This window comes from Symphalangus syndactylus, chromosome 4, assembly GCF_028878055.3.
Source record: "Symphalangus syndactylus isolate Jambi chromosome 4, NHGRI_mSymSyn1-v2.1_pri, whole genome shotgun sequence".
NCBI lineage: Eukaryota > Metazoa > Chordata > Mammalia > Primates > Hylobatidae > Symphalangus > Symphalangus syndactylus.
The window spans coordinates 78232877-78250327 of NC_072426.2; the positions used below are offsets into that span (position 1 = coordinate 78232877).

The following is a 17451-nucleotide window of genomic DNA, read 5'->3' on the forward strand; positions in this document are numbered from 1 at the left end:
ATTACTTTTAATATCCCTTTGATTTAGTATGTATTATTCAGGTCTAAATCAAACAAAAATGTTATCTTAAAATTAACTATCACATTTGTAGCTACAGTTATTTATTATAAGTTATGACATCCAAGTAGTATCTTATTTCAGTACAAAGAGCTTTTGAAAACAATGATAATCCCTGCCATATAGTTAGTGATAATTTATTGGTAAGTAGTTTGTTCCTAGCAACATAGTTTAGTGTGTTTTTCCTAGTTAACATTTACTACTGATGCAAACATTATCAAGAGGAAGCAAAAGTTATTGCCATAGTAAATAAGCTCATGGTTTTCTGTGTAGGGCTCTCTAGATTTTATCTTCTTTCTTTTGTTTCGAAATAGAAGATTTCTTTTATATTTACATATTTACCCAAACTGAGATTTGGTGAAGTCCTGGATGTAGACTCAGAAGACTGGGAGAAAATCCTACAACTTGTTTATATTTTTAATCTTTTCCTTTCAGAATTGTGATAACTAAAAGTGCTTGTTACAGTGTCTCAACTTATCAAACATTTATAAATATAATTCTTAAAATTAACTGTATTTTTTAAAAAGATAGAATATCTAGAGAATATTCTCAGGAAAAAGGGACTGAAAGAGCTTTGGGAAATTTTATCTGTCTAAATATATGCAGCACTAAGATTCTTAGTATATGTTAGACATCAGAGTGTAAACCCAATTTTCGTATGTAGTCAAATTGTTTAATCTTTTATTTTATGCTTTTGAGCTTGTTGTAATTCAGGGAAAGTTTCTTTTTCAATTCCAAGGTTCTTAAAAACTCTCTAGTCATTTCTTTTGTACTTTCATGAATTCATTGTCTTCAAATAAATGTTTGAACTTTGGGGAATTTATGCTCTATAGAATTTGAAGTTTTGATTCAATGGTTCTTCAACTGATACCTACTTATAAAAACCCTTTCATTGTATAAATGTACAAGTTATTCTTTAGTTTCAGAGGAACCATGATATGCCATTTTATTGAGTGCTAGCTAAAAGTTTATTTTGTTTTATTTAGGTTTCTCACCCTCATAAAAATGAAAATGATCTCTTACATGAAAATTCCATGTTGAAAAAGGAAATTGCCATGCTAAAACTGGAAATAGCCACACTGAAACACCAATACCAGGAAAAGGAAAATAAATACTTTGAGGACATTAAGATTTTAAAAGAAAAGAATGCTGAACTTCAGATGACCCTAAAACTGAAAGAGGAAACATTAACTAAAAGGGCATCTCAATATAGTGGGCAGCTTAAAGTTCTGATAGCTGAGAACACAATGCTCACTTCTAAATTGAAGGAAAAACAAGACGAAGAAATACTAGACACAGAAATTGAATCATACCATCCTAGACTGGCTTCTGCTGTACAAGACCGTGATCAAATTGTGACATCAAGAAAAAGCCAAGAACTTACTTTCCACATTGCAGGAGATGCTTGTTTGCAAGGAAAAATGAATGTTGATGTGAATAATACAATATGTAACAATGAGGTGCTCCATCAACCACTTTCTGAAACTCAGAGGAAATCCAAAAGCCTAAAAATTATCGATTATGCAGGAGATGCTCTAAGAGAAAATACATTGGTTTCAGAACATGCACAAAGAGACCAACGTGAAACAGTGTCAGATGAAGAAAGCTGAACACATGTATCAAAACGAGCAAGATGATGTGAACAAACACGCTGAACAGCAGGAGTCTCTAGAGCAGAAATTATTTCAACTACAAAGCAAAAATATGTGGCTTCGACAGCAATTAGTTCATGCACATAAGAAAGCTGATAAAAAAAGCAAGATAACAATTAATATTCAGTTTCTTGAGAGGAAAATGCAACATCATCTCCTAAAAGAGAAAAATGAGGAGGTATTTAATTACGTTAACCATTTAAAAGACCGTATATATCAATATGAAAAAGAGAAAGCAGAAAGAGAAGTAAGTATCAAAAAATATAAATACTTGTCAAACTTCCTGAAAGAAAATTTAAAGTCATATTTGGCCTTGGCTAAATGCTGAATCTAGTTGAATATATATATAAATAGATGATAAATGCACTTACTATATCAGCTTAGAAACATGCCTCATTTCCACCAAATGAAAGTTAAAGCCGAAAGACGTTTTACTTTGAGTAAAGACATTGTGTCACTGATGAAATTTTAAGAGTTTAAGATTTGTAATAGATTAACATTAATGACATTGGCTTTTACTGTTAAAATAAAGGTTTTAATATCTCTTTGTGGCCACATTTTATGACCACAATGAAGCAGATGAATGGGAATGCCCGTATCAGCAGTTTGTATTTTGAAATTAAGATTCAATTTAGCAATTTACTTTGGCAGTTAATTCTAAATTTTCCAGAGGAACCGAAGTGTATTTGAAGTATGTTTTGAAGTGTACATTTCTGCGTCTTGTAATAATACTTTTTTCAGTAGCTTTTTATGTATTTTAGTTGATAGAATTTTATTTTCTTTTTTTTTTTTTTTTTTTTTTTTTTTTAATTATACTTTAGGGTTTTAGGGTACATGTGCACAATGTGCAGGTTTGTTACATATGTATCCATGTGCCATGTTGATTTCCTGCACCCATTAATTCGTCATTTAGCATTAGGTGTATCTCCTAATGCTGTCCCTCCCCCCTCCCCCCACCCCACAACAGTCCCCGGAGCGTGATGTTCCCCTTCCTGTGTCCATGAATTCTCATTGTTCAATTCCCACCTATGAGTGAGAACATGCGGTGTTTGGTTTTTTGTCCTTGGGATAGTTTACTGAGAATGATGTTTTCCAGTTTCATCCATGTCCCTACAAAGGACACGAACTCATCATTTTTTATGGCTGCATAGTATTCCATGGTGTATATGTGCCACATTTTCTTAATCCAGTCTATCGTTGTTGGACATTTGGGTTGGTTCCAACTCTTTGCTATTGTGAATAGTGCCGCAATAAACATACGTGTGCATGTGTCTTTATAGCAGCATGATTTATAGTCCTTTGGGTATATACCCAGTAATGGGATGGCTGGGTCAAATGGTATTTCTAGTTCGAGATCCCTGAGGAATCGCCACACTGACTTCCACAATGGTTGAACTAGTTTACAGTCCCACCAACAGTGTAAAAGTGTTCCTATTTCTCCACATCCTCTCCAGCACCTGTTGTTTCCTGATTTTTTAATGATGGCCATTCTAACTGGTGTGAGATGGTATCTCACTGTGGTTTTGATTTGCATTTCTCTGATGGCCAGTGATGATGAGCATTTCTTCATGTGTTTTTTGGCTGCATAAATGTCTTCTTTTGAGAAGTGTCTGTTCATGTCCTCTGCCCACTTTTTGATGGGGTTGTTTGTTTTTTTCTTGTAAATTTGTTTGAGTTCATTGTAGATTCTGGATATTAGCCCTTTGTCAGATGAGTAGGTTGCAAAAATTTTCTCCCATTGTGTAGGTTGCCTGTTCACTCTGATGATAGTTTCTTTTGCTGTGCAGAAGCTCTTTAGTTTAATGAGATCCCATTTGTCGATCTTGGCTTTTGTTGCCATTGCTTTTGGTGTTTTAGACATGAAGTCCTTGCCCACGCCTATGTCCTGAATGGTATTGCCTAGGTTTTCTTGTAGGATTTTAATGGTTTTAGGTCTAACATATAAGTCTTTAATCCATCTTGAATTAATTTTTGTATAAGGTGTAAGGAAGGGATCCAGTTGCAGCTTTCTACATATGGCTAGCCAGTTTTCCCAGCACCATTTATTAAATAGGGAATCCTTTCCCCATTTCTTGTTTTTGTCAGGTTTGTCAAAGATCAGATAGTTGTAGCTATGCGGCATCATTTCTGAGGGCTCTGTTCTGTTCCATTGATCTATGTCTCTGTTGTGGTACCAGTACCATGCTGTTTTGGTTACTGTAGCCTTGTAGTATAGTTTAAAGTCAGGTAGCGTGATGCCTCCAGCTTTGTTCTTTTGGCTTAGGATTGACTTGGCGATGCGGGCTCTTTTTTGGTTCCATATGAACTTTAAAGTAGTTTTTTCCAATTCTGTGAAGAAAGTCATTGGTAGCTTGATGGGGATGGCATTGAATCTATAAATTAGCTTGGGCAGTATGGCCATTTTCACGATATTGATTCTTCCAACCCATGAGCATGGAATGTTCTTCCATTTGTTTGTATCCTCTTTTATTTCATTGAGCAGTGGTTTGTAGTTCTCCTTGAAGAGGTCCTTCACATCCCTGGTAAGTTGGATTCCTAGGTATTTTATTCTCTTTGAAGCAATTGTGAATGGGAGTTCACTCATGATTTGAATTTTATTTTCATTTATGTCAGCTTGACTTAAATCTGAACATATTTGAATCTCAAATTATGTATTGTTATAACCTCTCAATTTTTTAAAGGCATCTGCGTTTTATTAAATAATACCTTAGGACAAATGTAGTGAATTTTAGCAATATCAAATTTGATTTAATCACGCCACTGGTATTTGTAATTTATTTTGAGTATTGTTACAAATAATTTGCTCATAATTTCTATTTCAAGGCTCAAAGATTATCATGTCCCAGAGAAAGATCATTGTAGCTCTCTGTGATTTATTAGCTTTGCATTGGGTCCCCATTTTACAATTCATGAGGGGTGGCAGGGTTCATGTATAGTACAAAAGAAGTGAGTAGAGAAGAGAAACACAGCAGCTGAGGTCAGGCGGGATGAGGAGACCAGGTTACCTAGGGCATCTAAAGCCTTTGAAATAAAAATACTTTTATTCTGAGATAGAAATCTATTGGAAAAATTTCAGCAGGTGATTGAATATGTGAGGAACTTTGATGTTGATTTGTGCTTCTAATACAGAAGAAGGAAAGCATTCCACTATGTAGAATTTACCACCACTAGTCCTTCCCACATTTTTTTTTGAGACTTCAGTAGGCTGTGAAGCATTACAGATTAATTAGGGGACAAATGACTAGTAGGATGAATCTGGTGTCTAGTAAGAGAGTACCAGTTTGGCAGGAAGATAACATCTTCTTGTCTCCTTAAGTGGATTCAGTAATAAGTAGCAATGTGTACAAATGAAGAAAATAAGCTGAATCAATACATTTGGGGATATTTTTGAAACTAAATACTGTTAATTTGATAAGGTGATTTACAAAATCAATAATAAACATGTCTTGTCAGGTCATTGTGAGAAAACTTCAAAAAAACTTGGCTGATCTCAATAAACAGTGTGTGTCTGAGGCTTCACTAGAGGTTACATCACATTATCACATTAATCTCAAAGATGAGATACAGGATTTAATGAAGAAATGATCTCAAATCAAAAGTCAAGTATGTATTAAATGTAACATGCCAACAGTGAATCTATAGCTGGTTAAATAATATAAATTGTTTTATGATACTAATTTTCATGGGAAGACTTCTTTTATATGTCATTATAATTAGTTTTATTACAATTTTATTATCTTTATAATGTGCTTTTTTTTAATTTTATTATTATACTTTAGGTTTTAGGGTACATGTGCACGATGCGCAGGTTTGTTACATATGTATCCATGTGCCGTGTTGGTTTGCTGCACACATTAACTCATCATTTAGCATCAGGTATATCTCCTAATGCTGTCCCTCCCCGCTCTCCCCACCCCACAACAGTCCCCGGAATGTGATGTTCCCCTTCCTGTGTCCATGAGTTCTCATTGTTCAATTCCCACCTATGAGTGAGAACATGCAGTGTTTGGTTTTCTGTCCTTGCGATAGTTTACTGAGAATGATGTTTTCCAGTTTCATCCATGTCCCTACAAAGGACATGAACTCATCATTTTTTATGGCTGCATAGTATCCCATGGTGTATATGTGCCACATTTTCTTAATCCAGTCTATCGTTGTTGGACATTTGGGTTGGTTCCAAGTCTTTGCTGTTGTGAATAGTGCCACAGTAAACATACGTGTGCATGTGTCTTTATAGCAGCATGATTTATAGTCCTTTGGGTATATACCCAGTAATGGGATGGCTGGGTCAAATGGTATTTCTAGTTCTAGATCCCTGAGGAATCGCCACACTGACTTCCACAATGGTTGAACTAGTTTACAGTCCCACCAACAGTGTAAAAGTATTCCTATTTCTCCACATCCTCTCCAGCATCTGTTGTTTCCTGACTTTTTAATGATGGCCATTCTAACTGGTGTGAGATCGTATCTCATTGTGGTTTTGATTTGCATTTCTCTGATGATGAGCATTTTTTCATGTGTTTTTTGGCTGCATAAATGTCTTCTTTTGAAAAGTGTCTGTTCATGTCCTTCGCCCACTTTTTGATGGAGTTGTTTGTTTGTTTTTTTCTTGTAAATTTGTTTGAGTTCATTGTAGATTCTGGATATTAGCCGTTTGTCAGATGAGTAGGTTGCAAAAATTTTCTCCCATTCTGTAGGTTGCCTGTTCACTCTGATGGTAGTTTCTTTTGCTGTGCAGAAGCTCTTTAGTTTAATTAGATCCCATTTGTCAATTTTGGCTTTTGTTGCCATTGCTTTTGGTGTTTTAGACATGAAGTCCTTGCCCACACCTATGTCCTGAATGGTATTGCCTAGGTTTTCTTCTAGGGTTTTTATGGTTTTAGGTCTAACATGTAAGTCTTTAATCCATCTTGAATTAATTTTTGTATAAGGTGTAAGGAAGAGATCCAGTTTCAGCTTTCTACATATGGCTAGCCAGTTTTCCCAGCACCATTTATTAAATAGGGAATCCTTTTCCCATTGCTTGTTTTTGTCAGGTTTGTCAAAGATCAGATATTTGTAGATATGCGGCATTATTTCAGAGAGCTCTGTTCTGTTCCATTGATCTATGTCTCTGTTGTGGTACCAGTACTATGCTGTTTTGGTTACTGTAGCCTTGTAGTATAGTTTGAAGTCAGGTAGCGTGATGCCTCCAGCTTTGTTCTTTTGACTTAGGATTGACTTGGCGATGTGGGCTGTTTTTTGGTTCCATTATTTTTTAAACTGTGGCTGTCATTCTGTAATATTTTTCTTATAATTACATATTTTTTATCATAATATTTACCCTTAAGAAGATTAAGAATCATACATTGTTTAGCCCACAAGTTGGGAGACTATTCTTCAGAAAAACAGTATTTTTCAGTGATTTATGTTGCCATGGCGAGGCAAGCCATATTTAATCAGAGAAGAATGTATAATGGAATATTCCAGAAAATTATCTTATTTCTTAGCTCCACTTTTGTGAGTGGATGCCAAGGACATTACACTATTCTCCAAAGTGCAAATGTTTAGGTTAATATACACAGTATTTGAATAACTAGGCAATTCTTTTATTTTTTGTTTTTAATTATATTGTATAAACATAAATATTTAGATCATGTATAGTATGTACATTCAAAATAGAAAATAAAGGAAATTATCTTGATACTGCCATTGGATGTTTAAAAAGGAACTTTATTGGGATAAAATTCACAAACCATATAGTTCACACATTTAAATTGTACAACTCAATGTCTCTTAATATATTCACAAAGTTGTATAACCATCACCACAATCATTTTCAGAACATTTTCATCACCCTAAAGAGAAACTTCACATCCCTTAGTCATCACCACCATCCACGTCTCTGTTTCTTCACCTTCCCCAGTCCTAGGCAACAATCATCTAATTTTTGTTTTTATAGATTTGCCTGTTCTGAACATTTCATAGAAATGGAGTCATACAATTTGTGGTGTTTAATGAGTGGCTTCTCTTACTTAGCATAGTGTTTTTAAGTTTCATCTATTTTGTAGTACATATCAGTACTTCATTTCTATTTATTATCAAATAATATTCTATTGCATGGCTACAGCAGCTATTCATTCATCAGTTGATAGATCTTTAGGTTGCTTCTACTTGTGGCCATTATGAATAATGCTGCTATAAGCATTCACTTACAAGTTATTGTGTGGGCCTATGTTTTTATTTCTCTGCCACTGGATTTTATATTTAGTTAACTGGGCCGACTTCTTTATCTCTCTGCCTTCCTCATGCTGTTCCTCCATTTTCAGTTTTTGTTCATCTATCCTCATTCATTCAGACTTGGTGGACACATTTTCCAGTTTCATAAAGCTTCTCTGACTGTTCAGACTCTCATTGACCTTATGCTTCAGGATGTGCTTTCTAGTTGGTGCAGAAAAATTTAACTTTCAATTGTACATTGCTGTATTTTTTCATGAGACATAATCATGTCTTATTATAAATTTGCCTAAGCAGGGGATAATATCTGACATACATGCTACCTGTTATTGTATAAATTGAAAATATTCTATCTTACCAGATGTTACGACATGATTAAATATACTGATAATTTATTTTTTCAGACATTGACATAATAAAGTTTTATTTGAAATATATTTTAATCAATAAATATAAAACAGAAACCACTCTAGTAGAGGACAATTGTTCTAGTCAATACTCATATTTTTTCTGACTATTGAGAAAAATTATGTCTGCATTTTAAAAGTTTCAGATTTTGAAGCTTCAGATTTTAGAATAGGGATTTTCAACCCACAGTACTGGGTCTCCTCAGTTTACAGTGGCATTACATCTTGATAAACCCATTATAAGTTGAGAATATTGAGAATGAGAAACATAGAAAACACATACACTTCATCTAAAGGAAAATGGTTAATAGAAAAAGAAAAAGAAAAAAAAACTATAAAAGAATGCTTACAGAGAATGAGCGTAGTTACCTTATCCTGAAGTTAGGTGAGAATCAGAAATGTTATGGGGAACAAATGAGAGCTTTCAAAAAATTATCTTAGTTAGATCTGAATGAACAAACCTGGAATATTGTGAACTATTGATGACAATGCTTTGAGGGCATCTTTGGAAACCAAAATGTAAATATAACTATTTATTTTTTCACTTATTGTTAGCATTTAGTATTATATGCATAAAAACTTTTTTACCAAATAAATTTTGGAAGTTTAAATTCCACAAATGATACTAATGAAAATATAAATTATTTTGCGTTGTTTTTAAAAAAGTTATGTTTCAATCTGTCATTATTGGAATAAAGTGTATAAACTGCATGTTATAAAATGGCTTACACATATATAACTCATGAACTCAAGAGAAATAACATTTTTAGGAAAGAAGAGTATCTCTAGATTTTTAATAATAATTAAATTTCTTTAAAAGACTGAAGATAGAAAAGAGAAATTAAACGTATGTATTGACTAAATGCAGTCTTGGGAGGATAATTTGGATCAAGAAATAGAGAAAAAATGAATTAGGAAAAGAAATAACTGGGTAATATTTCAATATTTTAGAACTTTAAAAATATTTATTAACTATAATTTCAATATATTTATTAAAACTGAGATACAAGTTTGACCTATATCTGCATTTTGATAATTAAACAAATTATTCTATTTTAATGTTTTTTCAGTCACAGCACAAACCGAAACTTTTTTTGAATACCTAAATATCACACTTATTCTTTAATGATTTTGAAAACAATAATGACAATGCCTTTGGCATATAATGTCAACTGCTCTCTTCATTATCTACTTTGAATTTTTATTTCTGAAGATATTTTTGTTTGTATTTGGTAATCTTCCTTTTGGTAGTGTGCATATCTGCTGTTCTTTAATATCTAAAAATATGTCTTTGTTATTTTTAAACATCATCAAAAATTATCTTGATTAACTTTTAGTCTCTTTGTTTTTTTTAGTTTTAAAATATATTATGGATATTTACTTATTTTCTACTGGTATCTCCCATGCATATGTGAGCTACATATATATATCACTAAACTTCTGTTGTTTTTGATACACACACACACATATGTGTATATATACACATGTATTATATGTATATACATATGTATGTTATAATAAAAAATATGTATGACCTAAAAAAGAGTAAATGAGTAATTGTGTTTCTGCCACTCAGATTAAAAATAGAATTTTCCTCAGTGCCTTTGAAGCCCCCAACATGGCTGCTTTTCTGTTTGCTGAGAACTTTAATTTGTTCTCTGATTCCAGTTAATATTTTTCTCTCATTATCTTTCTCTGCATGGTTTTGGATGCCTTTCACTTTGTTAGCAATGTGCTAGCAAAGATCTTTAGATCTCTTCCTACAACAGTCGTTAAGTCTTCACATGATCTCTCTTTTCATTTCTTTTCTTCTAAAACTGCCTGTTTCATTTTCCCTCCTCAACTCAGACTGTTTTCTTTCTATTTTTCTGCTTTGAATAATCTTTGTAATAATTTGTGTGTGTGTGTTCTTTTCTTATACAGACTGTGGGCAAAAGTTATAAAAAATGTATTGTGTCTTTTGCAAACATTCATATATAAATATGCTTTTCCCCTTTGATGCTGATCTCTGAGTGAAAATTCATATTTAATAATAGACTAGTGTTTTATATTAACATATTAGGTTGATGCAAAAGTAATCATGGCTCGAAAACCGTGATTACTTCTCCCCCAACCAAATACTAAAATAAATATTAATAGTTTATTTATAAAAACTCTATATATGGTTATAATATCAATCCTTTATCTGTCATATATGCTGTAAAATTTTCTTCATATTACTTACATAAAGTTAAATTTTGTTAGAATGTTTTCAAACTATGTTACATTAAAACCAATGAGAGAGGGTCATAATTTATTGATTTGTTTCTTTGTAGGTTAGAACATGTTTGTTTAAGAAATTATTAAATATTAGTCTGAAACGTTTTGACTTAGTCATTGTATACATTCCTGCAGATATAAGAAGGTTTTAGAAATTACAGAAAAGAAGTTAAAGGAATGTTAAAATGGAAAGCTTAATTTCCATGGAATTTTAAAACCAGTCTACTTGAAATGGATATTCAGATGAATAAGCTAACAGATGAAGTACTTTTTAACTAGTTTGGGGACCAAAAGAAGTACCCACATACTTTGGGGAAGTAAAAATCTGTCAGTGCTTTGAACAGTGAAAGATATTTTTTTTTTAATTTTATGGACTTGATTCTAATGGAAAGAATACATTTTTAATGAATTCTTTTTCTATAAGGCAGGCATACTGCTCATTCTATGTCTTGAACACTGGCCAATGATATAAAAGCAAGCAGTACACCATCCTATGATGACTTCAAGTCACTAGTATCAAATTGATTTTCTTGCTAACAATTTTAGTGAGATATAATTAACATGCCATGCAATTCACTCTTTGCAGTGGCTTTTAGTATTTTCACAGAATTATACAATCGTCACCACAATCTATTCTAGAATATTTTTATCAGTCTAAAAAGAAATTCTGCATTCTTTGTCACCTGCTAGTTTCCCATTCCTTGCTCAGTTCTAGGGAACCACCGATCTACTTTGTTTGTATATATTTGTCTGTTCTGGAAGCTTTATCTTGTTCAAATCACAGTACGTGGCCTTTTGTGACTGGATTCTTTCACTTAGCATAACATTTTCTTTTTATATATATATATATATATATTTATATATATATATATATATTTATATATATATATGCGTGCACAACATGCAGGTTTGTTACATGTGTATACATGTGCTCTGTTGGTGTGCTGCACCCATTAACTCGTCATTTACATTAGGTTTATCTCCTAATGCTGTCCCTCTCCCCTCCCCCCACCCCACAACAGGCCCAGGTGTGTGATGTTCCCCTTCCTGTGTCCAAGTGTTCTCATTGTTCAATTCCCACCTATGAGTGAGAACATGCAGTGTTTGGTTTTTGTCCTTGGGATAGTTTGCTGAGAATGATGGTTTCCAGCTTCATCCATGGCAAACTGGATAAAGAGTGAAGACCCATCAGTGTGCTGTATTCAGGAAACCCATCTCATGTGCAGATGCTATAGCATAACATTTTCAAGGTCCTCTGTTGTAGCAAGTATCAGCACTTAGTTTCTTCTTTTTGCTGAGTATATTTCATTGTATAGATACATCAAACATTTTATTTACTCACTCATCAGTTGATAGATCTTTAGGTTGTTTCCATTTTGGGCTAATATTAATAGTGCTGCTATGAACTTTCAGGTATAAGTTTTTGTGTTTGCCTATGTTTTCACGTCTCTTGGGTGTATACTTATGAGTGGAATTGCTGAGTCATATGGTAGTCTATGTTTAACTTTTGGAGGAAATGCCAGTACATTTTCCAAAGCAGCTATACCATTTTTCATTAGCAGTATGAGAGTTCTAATTTCTCCACATTTTTACCAGGAAAGACTCCATCCTAGTGGTGGGAAGTGGCACCCCTCTGTGGTTTTGATTTGCATTCCCTAATGACTAATAATTTTAAGGATGTTTTAATTAAAACATGTGCATCTTAGCCATGTGTATATTTTCTTTGGAGAAATGTCTCTTTCCATCCTTTGCCCATTTTCTAATTGGGCCATCTTTTTCTTTCTGAATGGTAAGTGTTCTTTATATATCCTAAATATAAGTTTTCTATCAGAAATACAGTTTTCAAATATTTTCTCCTACTCAGTGCTTGCCTTTTTACTTTACTATTAGTATGTTTTCAAGCATAGCAGTTTTAAATTCTAATGTTAATCCATATTTTGAGTTGTTATATCTAAGAAGCCACTGCCAAATGTAGTCACAAAGATTTATTCCTTTCTTTTCTTTGAAGAAACTTATAGTTTTAGCTCTTAAATTTAGCTATTTTATTTTGAGATAATTTTTAAATACAGTATTTGGTGGGACTCCAACTTTATTCTTTTGCATATGGATATCCATTTGTCCCAGAACCATTGGTTGAAAATACTATTCTTTTCCCATGTAGTCATTTTGTTATCCTTGCTGAAAATCAATTGACCATAGATGTGCACTTCTGTTTTTGGATTCTAAATTCTAAAACATTGATCTCTCTATTCTTATGCCAGTACCAAATCAACTTAGAACTCTTTTTCAGTCATGTTGCATATTACCAGTTGTATATTATCATACATGATAAAAGTTCAGTATAGAGAAACAACTTTACTTTTTGTTTCTTAAAAGAGCCCATGGCCAGCTTATGCATTGCTGACTCCATGACTTGATGGGAAGTCAAGCTTACAAAGACAAGAGTCCATTCCTTTGTTTCTCTATTCAAACCTTTAGTCTCTCATTGAGTGACTCTCTCTAGAGTCCCATTTCTAACAAATCTTGGTCACATCATCTGACAGTCTACTATTTCATGCATTAGGTTTTATTAACTTATTGTAATTTGTACAGTCATCTGTAGATGTTATCCATCCTGGGAAGAGAAGAGTCAGTCCAGACTGTAAGCTTTTCTTATTGGAAATGGAGCTAATTCATCATCTCGCAGTTCACAGGTAGATCCTCTTTTGACCTGGCACCTGATTCTTATGTATAACACCTGGGATGATCTTTTCTTGGTACAGTTCCTGCATTCCCAGAAATCACAATTCTCTGTAATACCTCCCTCTGCTTAAATAGATCGAGATGCACAGCTATATTTTATAGCTTCATACATGTTTTTTGGAATAAATATTTTATCCTATTCAAAGAAAAAGTTTCAGAAGTGCAGCACTAAAAATTCAGGTTATGTTTAGGCAATTTATAAGAGACAAATAATAGTGAAATTAGTTGTTTGAATTTCAAAATATCAAAGCTAATTTTTTTGTATGATATGTAGAAGCATTGTGGTACAACAGAAAGATTAAATGGTCTTAACTTCTTTTTTTTTTTTTTTTTTTTGAGACGGAGTCTCACTCTGTCACCCAGGCTGGAGTGCAGTGGCGCGATCTCGGCTCACTGCAAGCTCCGCCTCCCAGGTTCACGCCATTCTCCTGCCTCAGCCTCTCCGAGTAGCTGGGACTACAGGCGCCCGCCACCACGCCCGGCTAATTTTTTGTATTTTTAGTAGAGATGGAGTTTCACCGTGGTCTCGATCTCCTGACCTCGTGATCCGCCCGCCTCGGCCTCCCAAAGTGCTAGGATTACAAGCGTGAGCCACTGCGCCTGGCCAACTTCTTCATATAGACAAACTTGAAGTACAGTGAAGGAGAGATTATATTTAATTTATTAACATTCAAAACCCACTACATTTATTTTACTTCTGAGATGATTAAAAATGATTCTATAATGTTCTGTTTATTTTCTCATTGAGGAAAGGAAAATGAATAGTGAATGCCAGATTGATTAATAAATACTCAATCCTGCTTAGCTTTAAGATTTTACTTCCATGAAATCAGATAACATCTGATTTTGATTGTTAAACCAAATATTTTTAATTTTCCAGCTGTTGCACTTCAAAACTTGCCTCTTTGCTTCCCTGTCTTACTGATTTCCTAACTTGAGGGGAAATCCTAAAGAAGCACACTTGCCTAGTAATAAGAATTTTTAATTAAAAGGAATTTTAGGAAATCTTTCTCCTCAGTAGCTCTTATGTCTGTCTGTCTTCTACTTTTCTACTGCTTCTCATTAGCATTGTTTGTCATGAATAAATTAATATCAACCTCTATTAGATTGTACTTTAAAGGTGACTAATTTCTACTGTGTAAGTTTTCTATTGTCATTTTTTAAATCAAATTTTCTTTTGATTGTTTCGTAACAATTGCGGACAATTTCGTGGGTTAAAACCACAACATTTGTTTTATTAATAAATCTGCCACTGGGGAAAAGCTCGGCCAGGACAGCTTGTCACTGTTCCTCTTAACTTTCCTGGGGACAGCTCAAAGACTGGGAAACTACAATAATCTGAAGGTTTGCTCAGCTATGTGTCTTGTTGTTAATGCTGACCATTGCCTAGAATGTTGGCTGTGGCAGGCAGCCAGATCACCTACATTGGAGCTTCTAGGCATTCATAAATGGAACTTGCTTTGAATAAATGGAATATGGTAAGAGTTATACCATGAGATTTGCAACATTAGTTTAGAAAAGGCTCTCTATCTCAAACTGCTTGCCCTTGGTACCCCCTTCTCCTGTTTGGAGTGAGGATGGTCAGGCCACATTCTATTCATTAGCAATAAGTCACTAAGTTTGGCCCATGTTATTATTTTTTTAATGAGATGAATTGTTTTATATTTTTAGTTGACATGTACATACATGTTTATGGGATATAGAGTAACAGTGATATCTCCTCTATATATGTATGCAATGTGTAATGCTCAAATCAAGATAACTAGTATATTCAACACCTCAAACATTTATTATTTATTTCTGTTGGGAACATTTCTGATCCTCTCTTCTAGGTTTTGGAAGCATGTCATAAATTATAGTTAACTGTATTCACTCTACAATGCCACAGAACACCAGAACTCATCCTCCTATCTAGTTATTAGCTATTATCAATTTAGTAAACATTACTGATAAGTATTTCAAGCTTCAGCTTCTTTTTCACATATTTAAAATTGCTTTCTGAATCACTGACTTAAAAGGAAACAAATATACAATAATTATAAAATTACCTTAAAATATACCCTTTTGATTTGTTTTCTTTTTAATTTTAATTTTTTGGGTACACAGTAGGGTGTGTATATATATGTATGTATGGGTTACATGAGATATTTTAATACAGGCATCAGATGCATAATAATCACATTAGGGTAAATGGGGTATTCGTCACCTCAAGCTTTTATCCAATGTGTTACAAACAAATTAATTATACTCTTTGAGTTATTTTTAAATGTACAATTAAATTGTTTGTTACAGGACTTTTAATTTGTTTAGACACAAGCAGAAACTCAAGAAAACCTATAGCACTTAAGAGAGCATGACATTGTTTCAATAAATAAGATGGAGCTGATAGTTAAAGATCTGGAATCTGAACTCTCCAAAATGAAAACTGTAGAAGACTTTAATAAAACAGAATTAGAACAATATAAACACCTCTATTTAGAGGAATTAAAATTTAGGGATTTGTTGTCAAATGAACTAAACAAGTCAGTCAGAATATAATTATAAAAAGTAAATTAAGCTCATTAATTTGCCTTAAAAGTTTAATTTTTAGTGAGACAGGTTCACAACATCAGTGGGAAGTGGAAGTTAACTAGATACTATAATTATGGAAACATGATGTTAGTAAATGAACTGACCTTCAAAGAATTTGTCCAGGAGAGTTTATGTCTCTTCCCCATTTGTTGGTTTAAGATGGCTTTTTTTCCCCTTCAGATTCACATCTAGTCAACTTGATCTGTTAGCCTTTCAGCTAAGTATTTTTGAAGCATTTAATTTGACTGTAGTATTGTCATTAAATGGCTTTTCAGCATGTCCCCAAATAGAAATACTAATAAGTTTAACTATTGTTTAGAGGATTAAAATTGAGACCAAAATGGTCAAGTACAATTACTACTACATTTCACTTTCTGACACTTGGTAAGTTAACTTTCTTTGATAGTGATCTTGGGTATTATCATTAGACAGCACCCTGAGAAAACACCCTGTATAGTTTTTTCATTCTTTATAAAAGCATCCTTGTGAAATGGGGAATTAATAATACAGAGATTAAGGGTTGTACAATACACAAAATGGTTAAAAATAACACCTTGGTTAGCCTGAAGGTGTGTGTGGAAGACAGAAGGCACAGGCCCCACCTCCAATGCCTTGGTCACAATGTTAGTAGCTAATTGTCTTTGAAGCTGTTTTAGTTCTTTCTGATCTCCCACTCAGCTGTCTTTGTCTCCCCTAGGAGTTGTTTGTCTGAATTACTTCTCAGTGTCAAATGCGTAACTGATCCCAAATAATGAGTGAAAATGTACAAGAAATGTTAAATCAAATGCCTGAAAATATCTTTGAGGGATAATTTTTAAAAATCTTTAAACTGGTTTAATAAACACATATTTATAGCTTTCTTAGTTTTAGTTTTTTAATTGTACATATTTAAGAAATACAACATGATGTTTTGATATATTTCTACATAGTGAAATAGTCATGGCGGCAAAAAAAAAAAAAAAACTTTTTGTTAGAAATCCTCCTAAAACTATATGTACTTTTTAAGAACAATTTAAAACCTATAATTGTATACACTAGGCATGCTCTCACACATCTTCATTGTTAAAACATGGTTTAATGGGAAATGTTATTTATTTTATAGAAGGGTTTTCTTTTTAAATACAAGTCTTTTTCTAATTATGTAGGAAAAAATAAAATACTAAGCATTTTCCTTTTGCAATCTTCACAGAACTCATGAGAGACAAGCAGAGACCAGTAAGAAACTTCTTTTGGAGAAACAACAGACCAGATCTTTTTTTTTTTTTTTTAATTATACTTTAGGTTTTAGGGTACATGTGCACAATGTGCAGGTTTGTTACATATGTATCCATGTGCCATGTTGTTTTGCTGCACCCATTAACTCGTCATTTAGCATTAGGTATATCTCCTAATGCTGTCCCTCCCCCCTCCCCCCACCCCACAACAGTCCCCGGAGTGTGATGTTCCCCTTCCTGTGTCCATGAGTTCTCATTGTTCAATTCCCACCTATGAGTGAGAACATGCGGTGTTTGGTCTTCTGTCCTTGCGATAGTTTACTGAGAATGATG

At 33.4% G+C, this 17451-nt stretch overlaps 1 protein-coding gene across 1 annotated transcript in view; it reads left to right on the plus strand.

Moving 5' to 3' along the window:
• Positions 1-17156, plus strand: part of ANKRD30A (ankyrin repeat domain 30A) — a 64883-nt gene extending 47727 nt beyond the window's left edge. Inside the window, 4 exon segments of the mRNA XM_055273886.2 lie at positions 1044-1642; positions 1644-1956; positions 5163-5312; positions 17094-17156. Coding sequence (XP_055129861.2) covers positions 1044-1642; positions 1644-1956; positions 5163-5294 — 1044 coding nt within the window. The 3' untranslated portion in view covers positions 5295-5312; positions 17094-17156.
• Positions 17157-17451: the final 295 nt, after the last annotated feature.